This window comes from Sorex fumeus, unplaced genomic scaffold, assembly GCF_029834395.1.
Source record: "Sorex fumeus unplaced genomic scaffold, SorFum_2.1 ptg000024l, whole genome shotgun sequence".
Lineage (NCBI taxonomy): Eukaryota > Metazoa > Chordata > Mammalia > Eulipotyphla > Soricidae > Sorex > Sorex fumeus.
In genome coordinates, this window is record NW_026606081.1 from 56,516,441 (window position 1) to 56,540,441 (window position 24,001).

A 24,001-nucleotide genomic window follows, 5' to 3' on the forward strand; every position below is an offset into this window, starting at 1 on the left:
CTCGGACCGTCCGCCTCCCTGGCTCTGCCATCTCTCCAGCCCGTGTCCACCCTCCGTCGCTCCATCATCCCCTCATCGCCCTGTGAGCTGCCTCCCCATGCCGTCCACTCGGCCATCACCCCGTCACCCGTCGCCTCCCTCCATCACTCTGATCCTTGTTGCGTCACCTGGCCCTGTCCAGCTCTCTCTCCTCTGCCCCTGTCACCACTCCACATCTCAATCTCTGGCCAACTGACTCCCCCTCCTCCCTCCTCTCTCGCCTACCCCCTCCCTCCCCCGCCCCCTCCTCCTCCTCCCCTCCTTTCTCTCCCCTCCCCCTCCTCCCTCTCCCCCTCCTCCTCCCTCTCCCCTCCTCTTCTCTTCCCCCTGCCCCCCAGTCCATGCTGGTTGGGAAGGAAAGCGCCAATAGACAAGGTAGGGGCGCGACTGTGTGGGCCCCAGGGGGGTGTGCGGCTGGGGTGCATGGGCCCCTCCACCAAGACAGCAGCCACTATTGGCCATTCCATGGGTTCCAGCATCGCCAGCTCCACATGTGTGCACCCCGCCAGCCCCCCCAGTAACTCCCTGGCATTCCCCAGAAATGGCCGAACCCCCAGGAGGTGTGAGGGGGTCCTGCGCTCTCACCCCTGCACAGAGGGACCTCTCTGGAAGCCCAAGAGCAGCGGCCCCGGGCAGAGCTCTCCCTTCCAAGCCTGCAATCAGCTGCAGAAATGGGGGAGGTGGCGGGGAGCGGGGTCCCCCAAGACCTGGCTGGGAAGCGCATCAGAGGTAATGACTGCGGGCCGGTGGTCTTTCCGGCCCTGGGAGATAATTGCTGATGATCTGTTTCACCCAGGGCCCGTGACAGATGACGACAATCCATTCTTCTTACCACAAAGGGAGTGGCTGGGGCTTCCTGTGGGCTCTGGGGATGGTCCTCACAGCCCTGACCCTGCAGGACCCTCCGCAGGGTGGGCTGAGCCCCCCTCACAGCTTCCTGCAACAGCCCATTCCCCACCCCGTGGGGGGGAGAGTCTGGGTGCCCCGCACCCCTCTGGATGTACGATAAGGGCCTGGGCCCCAGCAGGACACAAGTCCCCAAAATGCTGAGAAGGGGGTGGTAGTGCTTCCCGGAGGGGGATCCTGGTCATCCAGACACCACACCGGAAGCCTGGAACAAACTCAGCTGGAGGGACGGCTCGAAGCGGGGCGGTGGCAGAGGCAGGAAGCCGCCTGGGACTGAAGCCTGCGTATGCCAGCTGGGGGCATGTTCCCAAGTCCTGGGCACATTCCCGTGGGATCTGAGGGGCGCACACGGCATCCGAGCCAGGCCCAGCGGACACAGTGGCTGTCCCGAGACAAGCCCCTTGGGGCGTTCCACATCTTTGTAGAGGCCTGAGATCCTTCTGGAAACTCAGCCCCCCACCATGCCACCCCAGAAACTGGCCCCAGCGCCTCGAGGCTAGCTGAGACTAATGGCCTGGCGCTGACCAGAGGGCAGAGCTCCTGGTCTAAACCCAGTCCTCTGGTCACCTCTGATGGTGTCCAGTAGGACTGGGCGAGGACAGAGATGACCCTAGAGCTGTCCACATTTGCCACAAGGATCAGCTGTTCCCACGCCGGTCACGGTGCTCCCTCCTTCCCTTCCCTATTACCCCAGTTCCCTCCTTTCCTTCCTTCCTCCCTTCTCTCCTCCCTCCCTCCCTCCCTCCTCCTCCTTCCCAAATACTCTCACCGTTCCCCAGCTGCCTCCCTTCTTCTGAATCTGTTGGATTTTTTTCCTCTCTCCGGTTCCTCTCGAGTCCAATTTTAGCAGCTGTTGTCCTTCAACTTCAGTTATTAAGGACGGGACGTCTCTTTCTTCAGAAAATTTATTCAATAAGAAGCTCAGTGAACAATTATTGATCACCCCCCGCTGAGCTGGAGCAGAGACAGTGACAAGGACAAAGGCGTGACGCTGCGGGTTCTCTAATGATCCCCTTTCCTTTTTCCGCTGCGTTCCCCACCTTCTCTTTCATGTCATGTTGGGGGAAGTGATGAACTTGCACCCTCTGGCCAGCGACAGAGCGACAGAGCGACAGATCCGTGCCTGGCTGCAGGCTGGGCTGCTTCTCAAAGGTTCCTCAAACCGCCGGTGCAGGGGTGGGGCTGGTTCATGAGGCGTCTCTCTCCCCTTCCTGGAGGGTTTTGCCCCCGCCTTCCTTGGACAAAATGCCTCAGGGCTCTGTGCCGGGAAAAGTGCATCTGCCCGCCCCCTGGCCCCCAGATTGATGGTCTGAGCCATCCTGGACTTGGGGTGGGTTCGTGAAGGTGGGCTGAGCGTGGCAAAGGTCACTGGGGTCAGGCGAGAGAGTGGGACCAGCCAGGGCCAAGCTGTTCTCTGGGGTGCTGGTCAGGTGGCTGCTCTGGGGAACTCAGGTGTGACAAAGGGGGTGGTGGAGCCCGGGGTGCTGTGTGGCATGGCTGGGCTCCTCCTGCACGTCCAGTCCCCCTCGTGAACCCACAGCCCCCTCCCACAGGATGCGTAACTACTTCCCGGACGGACCCACACCCACCCACACACTACTGGGTTCCGACAACCCCCACGTTCCTCAGCAATTCCTTTGTCACCGCCCCAGAGACAGGATGACAGATCACACTGATGAGATGTCCATGTCAGGGGTGCGTGACAGACGTCCACATCTGGGGCTCATGCATGAACATCTGCATTAGGGGCCCGTGCAGAGATATCCATGTCAGGGGTCTGTGGGCAGATGTCCACGTTGGGGGCCCGTTTTTCACCTGGGCCATCTTCCATCTGTATACCGGTTTGGGGGTTCTTTCATATTCCCAGGTCCATATGGGACAGTTCCCAAACTCTGTCTCCCGGTCTGTGAGCTATATGTCTTTTTTTTTTTTTTTTTGGATCACACCTGGCAATGCACAGGGGTTACTTCTGGCTCTGCAGTCAGGAATTACTCCTGGCGGTGCTTGGGGGACCATATAGGATGCTGGGAATCGAACCCTGGTTGGCTGCATGCAAGGCAAACGCCCTACATGCTGTGCTATTGCTCCAGTCTTTGTTCTTAGGTCACCTTTTGCAAGATGTGAGATTTTCACTCTCACAGCATTCAAAACTGCGCATCTTCCCCTTGTAGATGAGTTTGTTTCCCAGAGTGTGAGAATGGCTGTGTACCCCAGGGTGCCCTGGAGCAATCCAGTTGGGGCGGGGGGGGGGCACTAGAGTAGCTTCAGCTACAACTGGGGGGGAGTCACTCACTGCTTGTTCATTTGAAAAGATGAGATTTCCAGGGAGGCACTGTAATTTTTTTTTCTCTGTAAAGGTGAAGCGTCAGATCAATCTGGGAGCCTCAAGCTTTTGCAGCACTGTCGCTGGGAGCATTTGCCCGCCTAAATCCTGGGCGTTTTCTCGTGCGTTCTCTGGGGTCTGAGTGGTTGTGGGTGAGGTGCCTGTCACACGTGGTGTGGGGGCAGAGCAAGTTCCGTGTATCTGTGGACTGATCTGTAGGACCCTCCCCCACCCCACGCCTGCCCCTGGGATCTCATTTGACCAGGACACCCCGGAAACCTTCCCCACAGCCTCGCGCGTCTGTCCAAATCAGCATGACATCAGCGGAAGCCTCTGCACGTCTGCATGTGCATGGGTCATGGCAGGGGGAGTTTTCTAAACTTTTCTCATATTTAGTCTGAACCACGAGTCTTCAGAGATGCGAGCCTCTGAAATTTCCAAATAGTTGGTGACTCTCCGCCGACGTCCTTCTGCTTCGGGCAGAGGTCATGCCTGAACACCTCCGTTCTGGTGAAGCTACTGACACATGTTCCAGGGGGCTAGACTGGGGTCTTTCCTGCAGGATGCTTCCAGCCTCCCGACAGGACCCTGTGCCTGCAGCCTGGGGACCGTGTCGCAGCCAGCCTCCTGTCACATGTCCAGTCTTACCTTTCACTGGGGAGGAGGGAGTCATGCCCCCGGGGGTCCCTTTGCACCCCCTTCTCCCTCCTTCCGTTCTGTTGGGTGCGCCCTGCTGTGTGTGTTCATGTGTGATTGTTGCTTCTTTCCTTTGCATCGATCATGGTGTCATTATTCAGCACCACTCCTTGAGCCCCCTGGCGTTCGGTAGGGCCTCTCTGTGCTGTGCCTGTACCAGTCGGCCGCCCTCTTGTTTAACTGGGTCCCATTTGCCCCTTTGCGGATAAGGTGGGCCTCCTAGCGGAAGAGGGTGTCTTGCTTGGGAATTTCTGTTTGTCTGGGGCCCACACCCAGCGCTGCTCAGGGCTCACTCCTGGCTTTGCACCCAGGAGTCATTCCTGGTGGGGTGCAGGGGACCACAGGGGATGCCAGGGATCAAACCCTGGTTGGCTGCATACAAGGCAGGTGCCCTACCCATTGGGCTATCTCTCTGGCCCCTGGGGAGAGCAGTGATGTGGTTCTGGGAGTTTGGGGTGTTTGTGCGTCCCATTTGTTGCTGCCCTTCCCTCCTGCAGTCTGACCTTTGGGCTGTGTGAATCGGATCCTTGTCATCCCTTTCTTGGACCTCTTAGGTTTTTTTTTTTTTGAGGGAAGAGTAATTTTATTTATTTAATCTTCAACAGCTTATTTTTATTTATCAAATACTTATTTTTTTTCTTTATCAACTACTTAAAAATTGTTGCTTCGGTTATAAGGTCACAATGACATTCAAGATTTTTATTCTGATGTACAAAGTTACTTCCCACCCCTGCACTGAGGTACCCAAAATCCTTTTTTTTTTTAAATTTTTAATAGTGAGACATCATGAGGTACGTATAGTCGAAATGACATCTGCACTTGTTTGTTCATTGCAGCACTCTTTACAATAGCCAGAATCTGGAAAAAAACCTGAGTGCTGGAGAACAGATGACTGGTTAAAGAAACTTTGGTACATTTACACAGTGGAGTACTATGCAGCTGTTAGAAAAGATGAAGTCATGAAATTTGCATACAAGTGGAACTACATGGAAAGTATCATGCTAAGCGAAAGGACCTCTTAGGTTTTGAATGACTGTTCCTCTCCTGGGGGAATCTGGACGTGCTCAACCCCCCCCCCCCCACACACACACCCAGCCTGCCTCAGCTCCACGCTGCATTCCAGAGGGTGGCCTGTGAAGGCCTGGTTCCCAGCGCCCATTCTGAGCCCTTGTCTGTGCTGCCCCACCCCCAGCCTCTGATACCCGCGCCCCCCCTCCCCCCCGCACGCCCCTGCCCCCAGCATCTTCTCCCAGATCCTTCCATTCCACTCTAGTCCGCACGTGTCTCTGCTGATAGGGAATGTTTGCGGCAGGAGAACAGGGTGAGATGCTCCGTGTGGAGGGCGGGGGCCTCCCAAGCCGTCCTCGGCGCTGCCCTCCCCCACTGTCCTGAGGCTGGGGGACGTCTCTCCAGCCCTGGCCCAGCCCAGCGAGTTCGCTGCCCTTTGCTGCTGCTGCTGCTGGGCTGTGTGAGGGCCAGTGCCCTTGCGCACCCCAGGTGGGTGGACGCCCTCATTGCCTGAACACCGTGAGCCTCAGTGGACTCAGCTGTTGAGGTGTGAGCCCACGGGCCATGAGCGCCTGCAGGGATCAGCCATTGGGGAGGGCCGGGTCCTTCCAGCAGGGAACAGGACCAGGCGGAGCCCTGAGCCCCAGATGAGCAGCCCTGGGGGGGGCACCCCTCCCCCTCCCACCCAGGCTCCCACCCCTTCCTCTCCTCCCTACCAGCCTGTACAGATCTGCCCTCACACGCCCGAGCTCCTGCCTGGCCCCCCTTTCCTGGCAGGCCCCAGGAAATGCCCGGATTTCCTGCCCATCAACTCCAGGCCCCTGGCTGCCTGTTTTGCTCTGTTTCTCTCTTGACCCCTCTGCGCTCCCGGCCCCCATCTGTGGTCCAGCACACAGGGAGCGGCCCTCTGGGGCAGGCAGGAACCGCAGCTGCTCAGCTCAGCCCATCCCCTGCCCCCTATTTCTCTGCAGGAGGTGAGTGCTGACCGCTAGTATCAGGAGGGCATCGGAGTGCAGGGGGGACCCGGGCACCGTATCCCTGAGGTGCAAGGGCGCCTCCCTCACGGCGTCCCAGGCCGCAGGGAGAGTCAGGAGGCGGCAGCTGCTGGGGCCGGCGCTGGCGATATAATACAGCCTAATTGCACATCAATCACCATTTATTTAAATGTAGTGTAATTAGAGCAAAAACCCTGATTTAATCATAACTTTATCAAATGCTGCTCCCTCCAGCTCCCCAGCCGTCTGCCCTTCCCTCGTGGGCCAGACGCCAGGGCCGCGGGCCGGGCGAGGCATGGGCTCCACATCTGGGTGCACGCCCCCCCTGCCCTGTCCTCCACGACCCCCAAAATGAGAGCCTGGAAAACATGGGTCACCTCTGAGAGCCACAACAGCCAGGAGAGCCCAGGATTGGCCCCTGGAGATGGATGGTGGGGAGGCCGGAAACTTCCCCGCCACCCCCGGCCGTGGGACGGCCACAGCCTCACGTGCCTGCAGCCAGACAGCTGAGCAGGGTTGCAGCCAGGAGAAAGAAAGAGTCCTTCTGCGGGAGACGCTCCTGGTGGGGTCTCAGCGCTGCTGTGTGAGCCCTCGGCGTGTGCCCGAGCTCTCAGACCCTCTCCCCGGTGGGAGAATCCACAGTGTGGCCAGAGCCACATGTCAGCTCAGGGCTGTCCCCCAGCAGCACTAACCCCCCAGCCACACTGCCTCCACCTTCCCCGGAGAGCCGCGTCTGGGGCGTCAGTGGGGTCCAGGGTCCACTGCAGCCCACCGAGGTTAAAGAGCTCAGGCGGCCACCATGAGCCCAACACTGGACACGGCGGTTTTACCAGGCCACGCAGTGTGGCTGGCATTTGGAGGTGCCCCTTAACTGCAGCGGACATTTCACAGACAGGCTCCTGACAGAACTGGGCGGCAGACTCCGGACCCCATTTCCCCCTTGGGTGGGCGCCAAGGGGGTGGGAAGAGGTGCTGGGGCAGGCAGGAGGGTCTTCCCCAACGCCACAGAGCTGATGAACCTCCCTGGGCTGAGAGTTCCTATGCTTGGTCCTTCCCTAGAGCAGACATGCCCGCCCCGCCCCTGCGCCCTCCCCCGCCCCCATTCCATTCCCTTTCCGGCCTGACCTGCAGTCAGTCTGCACCCTGACCTGCACCCTGCAGGAGAGCCAGTTTATATGAGCCGAGAGGACGAGGCCAACACACGGCCCACCATCCCCTCCTCCGAGCCTCCAGCCGCAGCTTGGCTTGGAGGGGAGTGGCTGAGACACGTGGACCAGCCACGTTAGCCCTTGCGCTGTGGAGACAAGTGCCCGCATGTCCTGCTGTGTGGCCGAAGCCTGGCTCCGTGCTCAGCAGCAGGGACTGCTCCGTGGCCACCCCAGGCCAGACCGGACTGCGGTTGCCTGCCCCCACCACCACGCCCACTGTGGGCAGGTGAGGTTTCCTGCCCTTGGTTGGGGGCATGACGGGGCAGCCAGGAGTGAGGTGTTTGGGGTGTGCCAGTAGTCAAAAACAAACAAACAAAAAGCACAAACAGGGACCTTTCTCGTCCGCCTCCAGCACTCTGTGATGCCTGCGTAAGGAGGATCGCCCTCCCAGCAGAAAACAACTCACCGCATGTGCACGACATCTCGTGGCGTTTTGTGGCTGGGACTTTGCATTACTGCATTTGTCCTTGGAGGAGCTCCTGCTGGGGGTGGGGCAGATGCTGACAACTGGAGAGCAGAGAAACGCCCTGGACCCGGCTCGAACCCAGCAGGGGGCTCTGCCACGGGACCACAGACCAGGGCCAGTGTGCAGGTGTTCAAAGGTGGCAGAACAGTTTGGTGGCCGGGCTGATTCTCTGTGGCTTTGTGCGGATACAAATTGGCGGCTGAAGGCCAGGGAGCTACAGCAGCAGAAAAGAGGAGGGAAGCGGATTAGCGGACATGCCTGAGAGTGGGTAGGGAAGCGGGGGTCCGAGAAGCCAAGCCCGCTTCTCTTTCCTGCAAAGGTCTAAGTTCCGCCCCCAGCCCCCTGGTGGTCAGAAGGCTGCCCCTGGTGGAGGCCGCTGGGTGGGCATCTGCCGCGTCTCTGAGTTCTGACTCGTGTGAATCCCCGTCTCTGTGGAGGGGGCAGAGGAAAGTGCTCTTGCCGGGTTCTCCTCCAAAGGCAACGTCGTCGTCTGTGTGGAGCAGTGACATTCCGCTGTGTGCAGGAATGACCGTCTGCAGGCTCCACCTCGGAGGGCCCCTGGGCAGCTCTTGCCCTGTGGGGCCCGACCTGCCAACTCTGCAGCAGATCTGCAGGGTCCTGCCACAGGCAGCAGCACCTGGGTCCCCGCTGAGCCGTGGAAGAGCATGCCAGGGGTCGCGTTTGTTCAGTGCTTTTTAGAAATGCTAGAAAATCTCTGTCCCTTGAGACAAGTCTGGTTTCCCATCCTTGCGGGCAGGGTTCACCACGGCCAGCAGCCGAGCAGCTCTCTGGGGAGCCCTCGCCTCTCCACTGTGAGGGAAGGGGGTGTTGGGGGGGCCGCAGCCCTCAGGGGACCCCGCGAGGCACAGGACCTGGCTTCATCCTGAGTGTGTGTGTATGTGTGTGGGGGGGTCCTCCCCAACCTGTGCCTGCATCACCTTTCTGAGGGACCCCCGCCCTCCTGGGGAGCTGGTACAGTCTTGGGTCTGCATCTTGCCCGAGTCCGCTCATTCAGCCGCTCCGGGCCCATCAGTGTCCACATGCACGTTTGTTGGACACTGCCAGAGTGGGTTGGGGGACCCCTTTCCTCTTGCTGCCCCCGTGTGCCTGCTGAAGCCCATGGACTGAGGGTGTGACTCGGTTTCCCAGGAGCGAGGTCGATGGCTGTGTAGGACATTGAGTCCTGGCTCCTGTCCAGCGTGCCGGTCACGGCATTCAAAGGCTCAAGACTAACGGGGGGCTCCCGGTACCCACATGACAGCCGGGGTGGAGCTCCCCGAACCAGGCTGGAGGTGGCCTTGTCCCTGCCCTCAGGCCTCCCTCAGTCCTGCGATGTGGTCGCAGATGGTGATGGGGGCCAGGAGGCCCCAGTGCCACTGAGTCGCGTCCTGAGGCCCATGCTGACCCTGCTGCTTGCTTCTGGCAGGTCGTGTAGGGTTTGGGGTGCAGCAGAGGAAGAGAGGACACCCCCCTGCAGGGTCACCTTCCTGTCTACCTTCCGTCCACACTCCTCCGGGCTAGCTCCTTCCTGTGGCTCTATGGAAGGACAGTTTTCCACATATGTCCTCTGTGCTGTCCTGGGCTGCCGAGGGTGCCCGCATGAGACATCCACAGTGTCCAGCCCAGAGGTGCCCGTGGGCGCTCAGAGGTGGGGACACCACTGGTTGGCTCTCCGTGAGCCCCAGAGAGGCTGGGATTATGTGGGTGACCCTGGCCATGGGGACCCCTGGGTCCACACCCAGGAGTGCCGGGGAACCTCAGGTGACGGCTGACCCCGGCAGGAATGGACCCCGTACCGTCGCCCCACCCCTCTCCCATTTCTCCTTTTTCTGTATTTTCCTTCCGCTCGTGACAGTCTGTAAGGTCGAAATTCTCCACAGGCTTTTCTGGGTCTGAGAGCCTGCTTTGTGCCTGGGGTGTGAAGCCGAGGGAGTCCATGTCAATGCCGGGTCACTTGGTGGTTGATTTTTGCACGATTTAATCTCTGCTCTATTCTCGAAGAAAATACCTCTATTGCACTAAGGTTTTTAAATAGCACCTGAAATTGCACCCTCATTAACAGTGACAAATATTATTATTTAATACAGTGTTCCATTTTTTAAAAAAAAAATCCAACCTCTAACACTCATGTCTAAAGCTAATGGGCCGGGGCAAAGAGCTTTGCTTATAAACACACAGTCGCATCTGTACAGAAATGGCAAGGAAGGCCACATGTGCGCACTCCAGAGGTCAAAGGGGAAGTTCTCGCTTTGAGATCAGGACAGCCGTGCCAGTCACAGGTGGCCACCGGCACCCTCCTGTTCTGAGGCAGGCGACATTGCCCGCTTCTGAAGCTGATGCATCTCTCTCTCTCTCTGAGCCCCCTGGGTTTGCCAGAAGGTTGGGATTTTGTTCTGACAACCAAAGAGGCCATGTAAAGAATTCCTTCAGACTGTCAGCAGTCTGGACAAAATCCTCTTATCTGAAACCAGAGCTTGCTGCAAATAACGGCATCGGGAGGCACCAGAGATAATGGGGTTCTCCAGCAGCTGGGTGCTGGCTCCTTCCGGGGCCCTCGAGGGGTCACCTCGCACGCTCCACATCAGGCCCTGCCTGTTTCCCCCCAAAGCACCTTATTTTGGCCCTTCCTATTTGGCCAGGGCTGAGACCACACATACCACCTCCCGGGACCCCTGGCAAAGAGCCTGGGGCTTCTGCAGGGGACCGTGGGTGGCGGGGACCTCACTGGTAGTTCCACGGCTACTGCTTCCTTATTGGGGGGGGAGTGCTCTCTTACAGGGTGTGGCCCTCTTCCAGTGCCCCCAGCCCCATCTTCTCTTTCCAGCGGGCCGGGAGTGAGCCCACACATCAGCGTGCACCCTGCGTTGTAGCCAGTGCTGAGACGGGGGTCTGACACAGCGTGTTCCGCGGGCAGGCTGAGGGGAGCCTCTTGAGAGACTGGGTGGGTCCCAGTGGGCCCCAATGGTGTCTCTTCCTGGGGCGTGGGGGTCTGGGGTGGGGCCATTGCATGTAGGCACGGCCTTAGGGTGCAGATGTCTTTCCTGTGGGGGCGAGTGGTGAGGGGCGCGGGTGTCTGGGCTGTCCGGAGAAGCTGGCCACTACTGCACGCTGCCCTGGCGAGGAGCCCAGCGAATGCAGAGCTGAGAAGGTGTTGAACACGCTGGGCAGCTGCCTGGGGCCCGCGATGCATGCCCGTGGTCCTCTTGTGAATCTCACCAGCCACGCTGAACCCAGGGGCCGCGTGCCTGCAGCAGCGGCTCTGGGGAGGAGGGCGGTGGTGTGGGTGGTTATTCTGATGGGGGGGGGTCATCCCCAACAGTGCTCAGGATCAGCCCTGGCGGGGCTCAGGGCCCCCTTGGGATGCTGGGAGGAACCTGGGCTGACCCCGGCAAGGTCTCTCTGGCCGGGAAATGGGATTTTCTGGGGTGGGAGAGGCGGGGGCTTGTCACCTCTGTGAGAGGGGCGTTTCCCAGTGGCTGCCCCAGAACTGAGTTCTGGAGCATGTCAAAGCCTTCTGGGTTGGAGGGTTTCGCCCACTGGTGTTCAGGGGTTGCTGCAGTGGTGCTGGTCATGGAACGTGTCTGCTACCTGCACGGGGCTCCCCTGTGCCAGCCTCTGGCTTGTCTGCGTTCCCAGCCTCCATTTCCCCCACTCTCCCGGCCTCCAGCTTCCCGCTTAGGCTCCCTCGTCCCCTGCCTGCGACTCCAGCACTGTTATTCATGTGTCTCTAGTGAGCCACGAAGGGTGAACACGGCCCAGAGCACACAGTCGGGTCAGAAGAGAGAAAGGAGTACTGTCTGCGGAGGGCAGGAGAGAAGTGAGCACTGTCCAGGGAGAGCAGAAGCGAGCACTGTCTAAAGAGCAGAAGTGAGCACTGTCTGGAGAGAGCAGAGGCAGGCTGGGGTGCTCCGTTGCTGGGTGGGGTGAGACAAGCTACAAACATTTCCAGCTGGGGTTGGGGACAGTGCCCGTGAGGGTTGCACAATCCCAGTGGGAACGCAGACACAGCTGAACTGTCCTCCTGCTCACCAGGGTCCCAGGCCACAGCGGGCGTTTGTTCTGATGTGTGGGGGAGGGGGCGCTCAGAGCTTGGGGATCACTGGGTGGATCTGGGGGACCGTGTCAGGATGGAGGGAGTGAAGCAGGCTCAGTGTGTGCACCAGGGGAGTCAGGAGTCATCACCTACCTCACCCCATCACCCTGCACCCCACCACCCCCGCACCCCGTCACCCCCGCACCCCGTCAGCCCCACACCCCGTCACCCCCACACCCCACCACCCCCATACCCCATTACCCCCGCACCCCATCACCCCTATACCCCGTCACCCTCGCACCCCATCACCACTGCACCCCATCACCCCTGCACCCCGTCACCCCCGTACCCCATCACCCCCGCACCCAATCACACTTTCACCCCACACTGCCTCCCCACACGCCGTCATCCCCACCCCATCACCACCACCCTCTCTCCCCCGTATCCATCACCCATCCTGTGACCCTCACACACTGCCACCCCTGCACTGTCCCTTCCGTGCCCGTTGTGCACGTAAGCGTGGGGACATGCTTCCCTCTGGCCAGGGTCCCCATCTTGACTGCCTTCACTGGCTCCCCTCTCTGGCAGCCGACTGGTTCCTTGTGGCCAGGAGCGGGAGAGATCTGGGAGCCTCCGCTGCCCCGCTGGAGGGTGCTCTGGGCAGAGCAGCGGCCTGGGTGGCCCGCACCTCCCTCGGGGGCTCCTGCTTCGAGCCGGAGACTCAGGCGTGCGTGCCAGCGCCACAGAATGGCTGGGGGAGAGACGAGCACGCAGAGTTTCATTTATCCTTAATTTTCTTCTCTTCTTCAGCGATGCGTGGACACTCAGCTCGCACTGTCTCACAGCTCGGGGCTGTGGCCAGTGCAGAGCTGCTGCGCCCCTCACTGACCGGGAGGCAGCCGGCAGTGGCTAACAACCAGACCCTGGTCCTGGCGCCCCCAACAGCAGCCCTGCGTGAGGAGAGCACGGTGTGAGGCCTGGAGTCTAGGGCACTGTGGGACAGACAGACGGAACACCGTGACCCCGGACCTCGCTTGGCTGGTTTTGGAGGCGGCCAGCAGCTGTGTCCACTTACACCCCTGGGGGAGAGAACAGGCATCTGTGATCCTGAGCGATCCTGGGGCGTCGTTGCTTTGTGGGTTTCCGAGCTCCGGGGAAGAGCATGCGGTCCCGGGGTTCCTGCCGAGTCTTAGCAGACAGGCAGACCCTGCTCGAGCCGCGCCCTGAGCCGCTCGCAGGCCGGGCCCTCCCTGCTAGCTGGCAGAATTCTTCTGCACTCCAGAAAGCGGTCTTTTCCCAACCATGCAAACAAACAAAACAAAAAAAGCAGAACTAATTAAGATCGTCATATCTCAATAAATATGCAAATAGAAAATCAAAACAAAGAAATTCTATTTATCACATCATAAAGTTGCAAATTGCTGCGTACAGGCTGCTGGGAAGAGAGGTTGAGTGGCATCGCTTGCGCTTGCGGGCTGGGTTGAGGATGAAGCAGGTGACCCGCCCGGGGCCCGCCAACCTGCCCCCGTCTCTGGATGCCCTGGCGAGGACAGGGGGTGGGAATCCACTTGGGTCAGCTCTGGGGGCCGGAGCGCCAGGTCAGTGGGGAGTGGGCTGGCCTGGCAGGCGGCTGACCCAGGTTCAGTCCTGGCACTCTCTAGGGTCCACTGAGCGCCACTGGTGTGGCCCCAAAACAAAACATTGGGGGCTCTTCAATCTCCTTCCTCTCCCCTTTTATTTCTCCCTCTTCCTGCCTCCGCCCTCCCACACCCCTTATTGTTCCTGTCCCAATTATGTTTCTTTCATCCCTCCTCCCTATCCTTTGCCGCGCCCATCCCTTACTCCTTCTGTGCCTCCTTTTCCCTTCCTTCCCATCACTCCGTCCTGTCCCTTCTTCTTCCCTCTTTTCTTCCTCCCCCATTCTTCCCCTTCTCTCCCTCCCTACTCTTCCTCCCACCCCGTCACTCCTTTCATCTCTTTATCTTTTTTTCCTTCTATCCCTTCTTCCTGCTTACCAGTTCACTTTTCACGCTTTCCTTCCTTTTCTACATTTCTCCTGTTGCCTGCCCCACTCTTATCTTCTTGGATGAAAAGCAGTTTAGAATCGTCGCCTCGAACCAGCATGTACGGCACCATCCCCTTCAGGATCAGCTTCGCGTGGGACACAGGTGAATCCTGCCCCCCATCCCCCAGCCCCAGGCAGCGCGTTCGACACCCCAACTTCTCGCTGCCTGGACCAGCTAATTCACACTCACGTCCTCTCACCCACGTACTCGGTCATTTCCCCACGGAATGATTTCCTGCAATCTGATTTCTTCCTGTGGGCGCAATTTCCTTCTTCCCCAAGAACAGACTTAGAGTACAGACTGAGACGCCTGGTATATACAGTCTGGTCTGGTCTGGGAAAACATTTCACCTTCATTCCAAAGAAATTAAGTTTCGACTCTTGTCTTTAGGGTGTAATTGCAGCCTGGAAAATGTTTTCCCTTGGCATCGCTGGACACTGATGCCTTTTACTCTGGTTGGCTTTGACACTTTTATTGCTTTTTAAACACTTTAAAATTGAAAAAAAATTTTCAAAGCGGAGTAATTTCGGATTCACGGTGTCACCTCGCAGACGCTCTCACCTGCTCCCCCCGTGCTCCCCGCGGGAGCCCTGACGTCCCGGCCATCAGTCGGGCCCACGCCTGGAATCTGCCCTTAATTGGTACCTGTCCTGGTGTTTAGGACCAAATCAGCTCTCGCAGGCCCGCTGCTCGCTCTTCTTGACTCTGACGCTGTGTTTCTACTCTTCGCCTTTTGGAGACCAACTCTCTCTCCTGCTTCCTTGACTTCTGGAGCCGTGAAACCATGCTGTTCAGCTGTCCCATCATGTTCACATTTTTTTGTTGTTGTTTTTGCCTTTGGGGTCACACCCAGCGATGCACAGGGGTTACTCCTGGCTCTGCACTCAGGAGTTACTCCTGGCAGTGCTCGGGGGACGATATGGGATGCTGGGAATCGAACCTTGGTCAGCCGCATGCAAGACAAACGCCCTACCCGCTGTGTTATCACTCCAGCCCCCACGTTTACATTTTAAGCCACGGTTTCGGTCACACGCAGTGGCGTAGGTGCTCATGGTATGATGCACACAGTGACCTTGCCTCACCCCGTCCCCCAAAGCACCTGACACCTACTGTCCCCGTGACTCCAGGTTTGCCTCACCAGCCTCCACTCACTCCCTCTTTGCTCAGTCACTTGTGGGGTACAACCCCAGGCCAAGGGTTTGCTGTGCTCAGAGCTGCCTGTCCTCCTGTCTGTACCGCAGGGGCGCGGGGCCGTCGCTGCTCCTCGTCCTCCCTCTGAGTTTGCCCCCGGTTCCACCCCCTCCCCAGCGCTGCCTCCCCATCTCCCATCTCCATCCTTCTGCTGCTCACCGAGTGCAGGGCTATTCCCACACCCCGGCGACCGCGCAAAGCCACGGACACGTCATGAATGCGTCTCTCTCTGGGCACGTGTCTCTGTGGGGGGCAGGATGAGGGCGCCCATCTTCACTCTGGAGGGATCCTCAGCCCACTGTCCACCCAGCCCACTGCAGCAGCGGGAGGGGGCTGCTTCATCCTGGTGTCCCCCACACACGAGATGTTTCTGTCGTCCTGACCCCGGCTGCCCTCCAGGCTGCCTCGTGAAATATCGCCATCTCTGACTTGCGTTTTCTTCTTCTTGTCATGTGGGCGTGTGCAGGGGTGGGTTGTGTGCTGTCTTTTTACCACACATCCCGGGTTAGCTGCTGTGTCCCGGGCCAGGCCATGTTCCTCCTCTCCTGCCTCTCCCTCCCGGCGCCCCCAGAAGGTGCAGTGAGCACTGAGAGGGAGCGTCAGGCTACCAGGAACTAGGGAGCACTGCTAGATGTGGGGCACCGGGGGGTACAAGTGCCACCCCAGTGGCACAGTGGATGGGCAGACCTTGGTGTTTCCATGCTAGGCTGGCGGCAAGTTGTGAGGGGAAGCAGTGGGAGGCATATCCCCCACCACAGCACCCGTTGGGCTCCTGGAGGGTCCCCCTTCCCTCTACGCCCTCCGCACCAGTTTGAGCAGCCACACCTCCGAGGACTGGGCACGAGATGGACACGCCTGTCCCTCCCAAACAGGCCCCACCCGCTTTCTCCGTGTTTGAAGAGCGACATCCGGAACCTGACCTAAAGCGCCCCTTCTCGGGGCTGCGCTGATTTTTGCTAATATTTTTGTCCTTTTGGTCCTCACAAACTTTCTCATTTCCTTCCTTCCCTTTTCACCAGTGAAGGCTACAGTGTAGAATTCTGTTAAATAGGATAGAAAATAACCATTCGCCATGCAAAAGGAAGAAGTCATCTCGGCTCCTGTAGGTCTTTCAGCTGCTTTCATGAGTCTCGAGTCTCATTTCTAGTTTATGTGGGAAAGCTTCCTTCAAAAGCGTCTTCGGAGTCAGACTGTCTTTAGTGTCAAGTTTAGAAAAAACTCAGTGATATAAAACCACAATGATGTTTTCTCTTAATACTTCTGTCATGCAGCTCCTTAACATTTTCAAGCCACAATTAAATTTTCATGCTCGTGGGAGGTGGCGCTGGAAGCTGAGGGCAGGCAGTGCCCCGTGCACAAGCCCACGTGTTTGCAGGATTGCCTGTCCTCAGCGGGGGCCTCGAATGCCCAAGTCTCCGACTGCTCCACGCTGGGAGTGCGGCTCTGAAGGGTCCGAAACCCAGAGCCAGGACCCCTTCCTCATCCTTTCTCATACGTTCTAAAATCCAGTTCCGTGCTTTGCGATCGCCTCTCAGTTGCATCTGAAAACATACCCAGAGGCCAGAGCCCTAGCACAGCGGGGAGGGCGTCCGCCTTGCCTGCAGTTGGCCCAGGCTCCAACCCCGCATCCCTGTGGCACCTGGGCACCACCAGGAGTCACTCCTGAGCACTGCCAGGTGTAGCCCCAAGCAAAACGAAAATCACTTTCATAGAGTGGTAGGGCTGGCTGAGGGATTCACTTGAAAAGAATCGACAGCGTCACTTGGGTGTTCTTGTCTGTCCCCACTGCTCAGTTCATCTGTTCCATGTCAGCCGATTATGACTTTTCTGATGAAACATTTCACGAATCTCGTTTTGTGTATCTTTTTGTTTTTATTGTGAAGTTGGTTTTTTTTAAACTTTTTTTTATCGAATCACTGTGAGATAGATCCTTACAAAGCTGTTTGTGATTAGAATGTTATGGTATTCCAACTCCCAACCCTCCACCAGTGTACATTTCCCAGAGCAAGTGAACCCAGGTTCCCTCCCATCACCCCCCCCCCCCAGCTGCCTCTATGGCTATCTGGCAGCTCACTCGCTCGCTCGCTCTCTCCTTCATCCTCCCTCTCTCTCCCCCCCTCTCTCTTCCTTTTGGGCATTGTGGTTTGCAATATTAATACTGAAATTACTGTGAAGCTTTATCTGCTGAGTGTTCTTCAAAGATCTCTGCAGACAAGGAAATATTTTTAAAAGGCACCAAATAAATTAATAACTGGTTGCTTAACTAAGCCCTTATTATGTCTAAACACTTGTTTTTGCAAAAGGTGGTGCAGCAGAGGGTGAATATTGCTAATTTTGAGGGACTTTCTGATTCTGCCTCATTATAGTCCCACCCCCCGGCTGCTTCTCAGCCTCCCCCAGACCTGGCTTGAGATCTCAGTTCTGGGGGGAAACCTGTTTGTTTGGGGGCCACACCCAGCAGTGCTCAGAGGCTACTCCTGGCTCTGCGCTCAGGGAATTACTCCTGGTGGGCTGGGGTGGGGGGACGAACCACATGGAGTCCCAGGGATTGAACCCGCGTCTGTCAGGCAAATGCCTCACCCGCTGTGTTATCACTTGGAGCCTGAGGGGTTTTGGTTTTTCCGCATTGCCTGTTCCTTTGATTTCCTTATAAGCCAAACATGAATGAGATCACTTAGTATCAGCCCTTCCCCCTCTGGTTCATGTGGCTGGCGTAGCCCCTCTGAGGAACAGCCGCCGTGCAGCCAAAGGCAAAATCTCATAATTTCTTCCAGCCCCGTCTAATTCCACAGGTACAGGCCGTCTTTTTGTTTTGATTTTGGGCCACACACAGCAAAGCTCAGGGCTTCCTCCTGGCTTTGCGCTCAGGAATTACTCCTGATGGTGCCAAGGGACCATATGGGTTACCAAGGCTTGAACCCAGGTGAGCTGCATGCAAGGTGAACACCATTCTTGGTGCTTTAGGAAGACTCTGAGCTCTCCTCCTGGAGGCATCTGTGGGCCCCCGGGGCCTCCCCAGGCCTTGGCCGTTACAGTGTGCGTGCGGCTGTGTGCTCTGCTTCTGCTTTGGGGCGCTGTGTCCGTGGCACAGCCACCCAGGGGCAGCACTTCTGGCAGAGACCGTTCTAGCAAGTTGAGAGTTTCCCATGCTGCTTAGCGGAGGGAGAGTCCCGAGTCCTGATCACCGGGTCCCACCCGTGCACTCCTGCCCGTGTGCGCCCGCCAGCATGAGTGGTACCTCTCCGGCTGAAAGGGGCACTTCCCCACTGATGAGTCATTGTCACCACCAGTTGGCATCTGTGTTTCATTTCTGGAGGAGTAAGAATCTTCATTTCCAGTGTCACTGGTTACTTTGTTTCTCGATACATGGCCAGAGACTTAGCAAATACTACTCTCTTATATTATCACACAATAGGTATTTGTCATCCTTCCCTGTGCAGTTGCCGGGAGGTGATCATTAGTGTTGCAGTGTAAATGGAAACCACTAATAAAAGTTAAAAAGAGGCATTCGAGGGAGTAATTTCAGGCAACATTTTTTTTTTTCTAACAGAGGCAATCACAACTGGGGGAAATATTCCCCGCCGTTCTGAAACAATAGGAGATTCAAAAATTTGGTTGGGCTCTGCTTTGCACTCTGAAATGATCAAAATGATTTAAAAGCTTACATAGAATATTTTAAATGGCTTTTCATTTATTTTTAGAATTAATTTTGGTTTTCTTTTGATCCTATTTCTGTATCTGCTGAAAGGGAGCAGCTAGAGATTTTTCAGATGTTAAAATTACTTAACTATTTCATTTTTATATCTAAATATATCTTGTAGATGTACCTCAGATGTGTATATTAAATCCAGCTCACCTTCTTAGCTGTTCTAGGCCATAGATCAAGTTGAAGGTTTGGGAATAAAACACACATACATACACACCGACACCAATTGGACACACAAAGACTACACACACCACACACTCACCACCCAGCCATACGGCTGTCTGCCATGTCCCCTAAATTCTCAGACGCTGGAGCCCTCCCTCCCCTCCCCCCACTTCCATGTTGAATTTTGTTGAATGCCTTTAATGCATAAACCATTTATCACGTGATTTATTTTTCTTCCTTAGCTCATTAATATCGTAGATTGTAATCACCGGTTTTTGAATAGTGAGCCACTTCTGCATCTCTGGATAAGCCCCACTTGGGATGTGGAATGTAATTTTTAGTAATGCTGACGTTCATTTGCTAATAGCTTGTTAAGATGTCACATTTGTGCCCCTGATGGATGCCGCTGCAGGGCCTGGGCCGCCGTGCCCGCACCCCGGCTTTCTGTCCGTACCAGGGACCACTTGACTTACATAGTGAACGGCAGCGTCCCCCCTTTTTCTTCCCGGGACAGTTGATGAGGCAGGGGCGTTGATTCTTCTTTCATCTTTGGGTAGAGATTTCCAGGGAAAATATCTGAGCCTAGACACTTCATTTTTGAGAATTCTAAATTATTCATTCAAGTTCCTTATTAGTTATTGTGCTATTCAAATGATGTATTTCATATTGCATGAGCTTCGCGGGCTCCCGCCCGCTGGGGGCTGTGTTGGGAGGTTTGCGGGGGCCCGTCCCCCCCTCTCCGGGAGCACGGAGCCCGTTTCACTCAAGATGCTACCGCCGTGGCCTGCCTGTGGCCTGCCTCCCCTCAGCCTGATGGGAGCTTGGTCCATCTTGTAGGCGTTTCCAGCCTGGTCTTCACTGCATCCCCCTATACACTGGTATTATTTTGGTTTCCAGTGTGCCAGTTTCTGCCCTTTGTCCAGTGCTGGCTCTGGTATCCCTCTGCGCACGTCTGCCTAGCGTCCTTGGCGTGTGTCTTGGAGTCACACGTTCCCATGGAAGCATCCGACGTGGCTGTGTGTCTCCTCCTCGCTGGTGTCTGAGGTTCCAGTTGAATCTTTAAGGAGCCCGAGGTGTCTCACACAGCTCTGGCCGCTGCTGGACTGTGAGCGAGCCTGACATCCCAGCATGTGGGACTGTGCTCCGTCCACTCCCCTGTGTCCAGTCCCCAGTATGTGGCCCAGGCTTGTTGCGCTGAGTCTTCCGGGCCTGTAGATGTTCATCTGTGGCTCTTCATGGAACGTCATTACAGAGCAGGGCTGGGGTCCTGGGTGTGGAGGGAGGGGGGGGGTTCCATAGCCACCCTCATGGCACAGCCTGGAGGGCTACCCTGGCACCCAGCATCCTACAAGCTGCCTCTGCACCCTGGGGGTACCCCGCACTACACTGGGGGGGCCTGTTCGTCTGCCCTGGAGACACAGCACCCACACTTCCGCAGTCCCGGGAGGGCATGTGAGCCAGGAGGCCCCATCTCCTCTGGATCCCAGATCCTGGCCACAGCCCTCAGGGTTTGCCCTCAGTGTTCCCACCCTGGAGACTGGCCAGACAGTGGCGCCTTACTGGGAAGAGCTGTCCTCACCCTAGAGGCCCTTCCTTGGCCTGTCACCCACGCAGGAACAAGCTGGAGGAAGACGGGCACTGAGGACAGACCAGCAGCACGAGAACATGGGTCCCTGTCCAGACTCTGTGGCTGCCACTGGTGCTGTGGGCCCGTGGACTCGTGTCCATGGTGGGGAGCTGCCTGTGGGTCCCCAGGGCCTTGTCTACTGCGGGGAACTCTGCCTGGAGCTTGTGGCGACAGCAGTGGGGGGCAGGAGCTCCGGCACCAAGTCTTCTCAAACCCAAGTTCTAGGCCCAGCACTGTCCTGGGTGCCACTGACGTACCCTCAGACCCTCTCTGGTCCCCCCGCTCCAGCTGGGGCCACATGCCGAGAGACCAGGTCAGTGGTCATGGCAGCCCACATCTCTTTTCCTGGTGGCTGGGGACATGGGCCCGCGGCAGTGTCCACGGTGGGGACAGCCTTCCCAAGGGTGACATCTCCCTTCTCTCTCCCCTCCTCATCCCTGTCACCTCGCCCTGCCTCCCCCCTTCTCTCTGTGTCTCCACAAAGCCACAGCAGCAGCGACCACACCCAGGAGCTGGACGACGAGCCCGCCTGTACAGAGGAGATCGACTACAGCCCGGACGGCGACTCCGACCAGCCGGAGACCCTCTCGGAGCTGGACCAGCAGATCCAGGCATGCGCCTGGCCTGAGGATGAGGAGTCAGGGTCTGGCCGCAAGGCCGTCCCCTAGGTCAGCTGCACCCTGGACACAGGCACATCACCACCAGCCTCGCAGCCACTGTAGGTGACACAGCAGTTTGGCGTGCCGCCATGCCCTGGGCTGCGTCTCAGAGAGACCTTCTGAGAGGTGGTTTGGTGGGTTCTGGGTGCACATGCCTGTGAGATTGCTCTGGGCAGCTCAGCCTGCAGAGTCCCTGGCAGGGGTGAAGCGTCCCTCATGCGAGCATGTGTCCACCTGGGCCTTGTTGCTCCTCAGAACCCCAGTCTGTCCCCTAACGGCCCCAGTTATGGCCAGACCATGGGTCCGTGGCAAGGAGCACGGAGCTACACACCGGCCTGTGGCCCAGGGCACTGCCCCTTCCCATGTGGGCAGAGACAACGTGGGGGCCCTGTGAGCTCCCCAGAGCTCGTATCCCTTCCACGGGCACACAAGATGCCCATCTCCTCCCTCCTTCTGTTCTTCTCCTGCTCCTTCCTGTCTCGCCTCCTTCCCCTTCCCTCTGTTGCTTCCTCCCAGTCCTTCCCTACTTCCCTTCATTCCCTTTTCCCTCTGTCCTTCCTCTCCTGCCTTTCCTCCAACCCCTCACTCTCTCTGCACCACCGGCTGCACCAGGAGGTGCCCCTGGCCTGCCCTGTGTGGATGGTGGCCGACTCTCAGGCAAGGCTGTTTCATGGAACACACTCTCTCTCTCTCTCTCTCTCTCTCTCTCTCTGTCTCTCTCTGTCTCTCTCTGTCTCTCTGTCTCTCTCTCTCTGTCTCTCTCTCTCTGTCTCTCTCTCTGTCTCTCTCTCTGTCTCTCTCTCTGTCTCTCTCTCTGTCTCTCTCTCTCTCTCTGTCTCTCTCTCTCTCTCTCTCTCTCTCGATATATATATATATATATTTTTTTTTTTTCTCCTCTGGGCCTAAATGGGGCTGCTGAAGCACCAGCCCTTTGCACCTGCATCCCAGTCAGCAGCCAGAGGGAGAAAAAACTCTGGTATTCCATATTTGAAACGTGCTTAACTCACCACCCAGTTGGCTGGCTTGCCGGGGCCATCTGAGGGAGCCCAGCGGGAGAGTGGTGACATGGGGTTGGGGTCGGGGTCCGGGTCAGGGCGCTCCCCTCCTGACGGCTGTCATCCAAATAAAGGGTCTCTGAAACTCCCAAGAGTCTCGAGCCTGTAACTCGGGGAGCCCTGCTGGGGTCTGGGGTGTCAGCAGATGCTGGTCACGGTGGTTCCTTAGGTCATGTGAGAAGTGAGGTGGGCACCAACCAAGGGGGGAGGGTGGGGCTCACGTGCCTGGTCGTTGCCCCTGAGCTGGGCTCTGACGGGCTCAGAAGTCTCAGGGCGCAGGGCCGCTGTTGTGTGGGGTGTTGCTGTCCCTGTTTGGGGTGCCCTGGCGGCTCTGGGGCACTCAGAGCGAGTGGGGTGCTGGCTCTGGTTTCTGCCACCAGGATGCCCAGTTTCCCTCCGGTCACTGTAAGAGCAAGTGTGAGATCACGGTCACCCTGGCGCGGCCCCTCCTGCAGGCCTCAGGGGTGCCTCTGTCCCCGCCACAGCCTGCAGAGGACCTGCTTGTCCAGCCGCCGGCATCTCCAGGGCCAGCCACAGGACGGGTCACGCAGTGGCCACGGAACGGGCTTCAGACACTGGGATGCAGCCCATCTCTTCTGGGGGTGCCATTGGCCTAGGTCAGTCGGCCGCAGGGTGGGTCTGGCCTAGGAGGGTGCAGCTGGCACCTGTCAGGGCCTGTGCCTTGGTCATGCAGGAGGCAGGTGACAGGCACGGAGGTCTGTTTCCTGAGGGCCTGAAGCCAGCTTCCCTGTCCCCACGAGCTTTAGGGAGCCCAGACTTGCGCCTGCTGCTGGGGTTGGCCAGTGGGCAGCAGAGCAGAAGCCCCTGGGCACATGGTGTCTCTGTCCCCCGGGGCCTGCACTGGCGAGCTCAGGGCTCCGTGATCTGCAGGTAGGGGTAGGCAATGGCGTTGGGGGTTTGCTCTGTCTGCCATGGTGGCCCCCAGCCCAGGGTCCAGCAGGGTTGTGGGGAAGGGTCCGCCCAGCCGGCCGGCTCTTCCACCACTTTGCCTGGGCTACCTCGGGCGGGTCTAAGCCAGAGGCCAGGTCAGCTCCATGCTGTGGACACACAAAGGGCAGGTTGCACCTGGGGTTGGGCTTGTTTTGGGTCTGAAACGAGACCCTGAGATGCACAGTCACAAAGCTGTCCATGGTTGGGTTTCAGTTCACAATGTCCCAATACCTGTCCCTTCACCAGGGCACATTTTCTGCCACCAGGATGCCCAGTTTCCCTCCGGCCACTGTAAGACAGATGCTTTTCTTCTTTTTTAGACACGGTTTGCAGTGCTGTGGCTGAAAGGGCACCATGCATGTCCGCTGCCTCCCTCCAGCACTTGGTTCTGTCCGGAGTGACCATCTCCAGCCATCATGGTCACAGTGGGCCAGTCTCCGTCCTAACTGCCCGCCCACACCATGGCGTTTCTACTGTCTTGGGGTGTGTAATCTCCGGGTGACTAGGATGGCCCTGCGGCTCTCTCTCTCTCTGCCTGCGTTCCGTGGTCTCACGCCGCTCCCCCATCAGGGACGGCTGATGCCATGGGCAGAAGAAGGAGAAAACGAGGGCCAGGCTGGCTGGTGATCAGCTGCTGTTATTCCATTCCCCCACGAGCCTGTTCTAATCGCACAAAGCCCCCCCTTCCTGTCTCCTCCTGTCCACCTCGCTTGACTCTCCGCCTTGGTCTCTCTCTAGTCTCTCCCCAACTCCCCGCATTGGGTTAGCCAACGTGCTACCACCCTCCATCTGTAGAACAATCAACATTTAAAGCCCTTCTTCCGCTCAAGGCCTAAATACCACTCAGGGGTGTTTCTCCTCTCCGTAGTCCAATAACTTAATTAACATCTTAATTCTGCTTCTCAAT

The 24,001-nt window shown here is 57.8% G+C and overlaps 1 protein-coding gene across 1 annotated transcript in view; it reads left to right on the plus strand.

Moving 5' to 3' along the window:
- Positions 1-21,117, plus strand: part of AGBL1 (AGBL carboxypeptidase 1) — a 241,787-nt gene extending 220,670 nt beyond the window's left edge. Inside the window, exon 26 of the mRNA XM_056113915.1 lies at positions 20,920-21,117. Coding sequence (XP_055969890.1) covers positions 20,920-21,097 — 178 coding nt within the window. The 3' untranslated portion in view covers positions 21,098-21,117. The remainder of the gene's footprint in view (positions 1-20,919) is intronic.
- Positions 21,118-24,001: the final 2,884 nt, after the last annotated feature.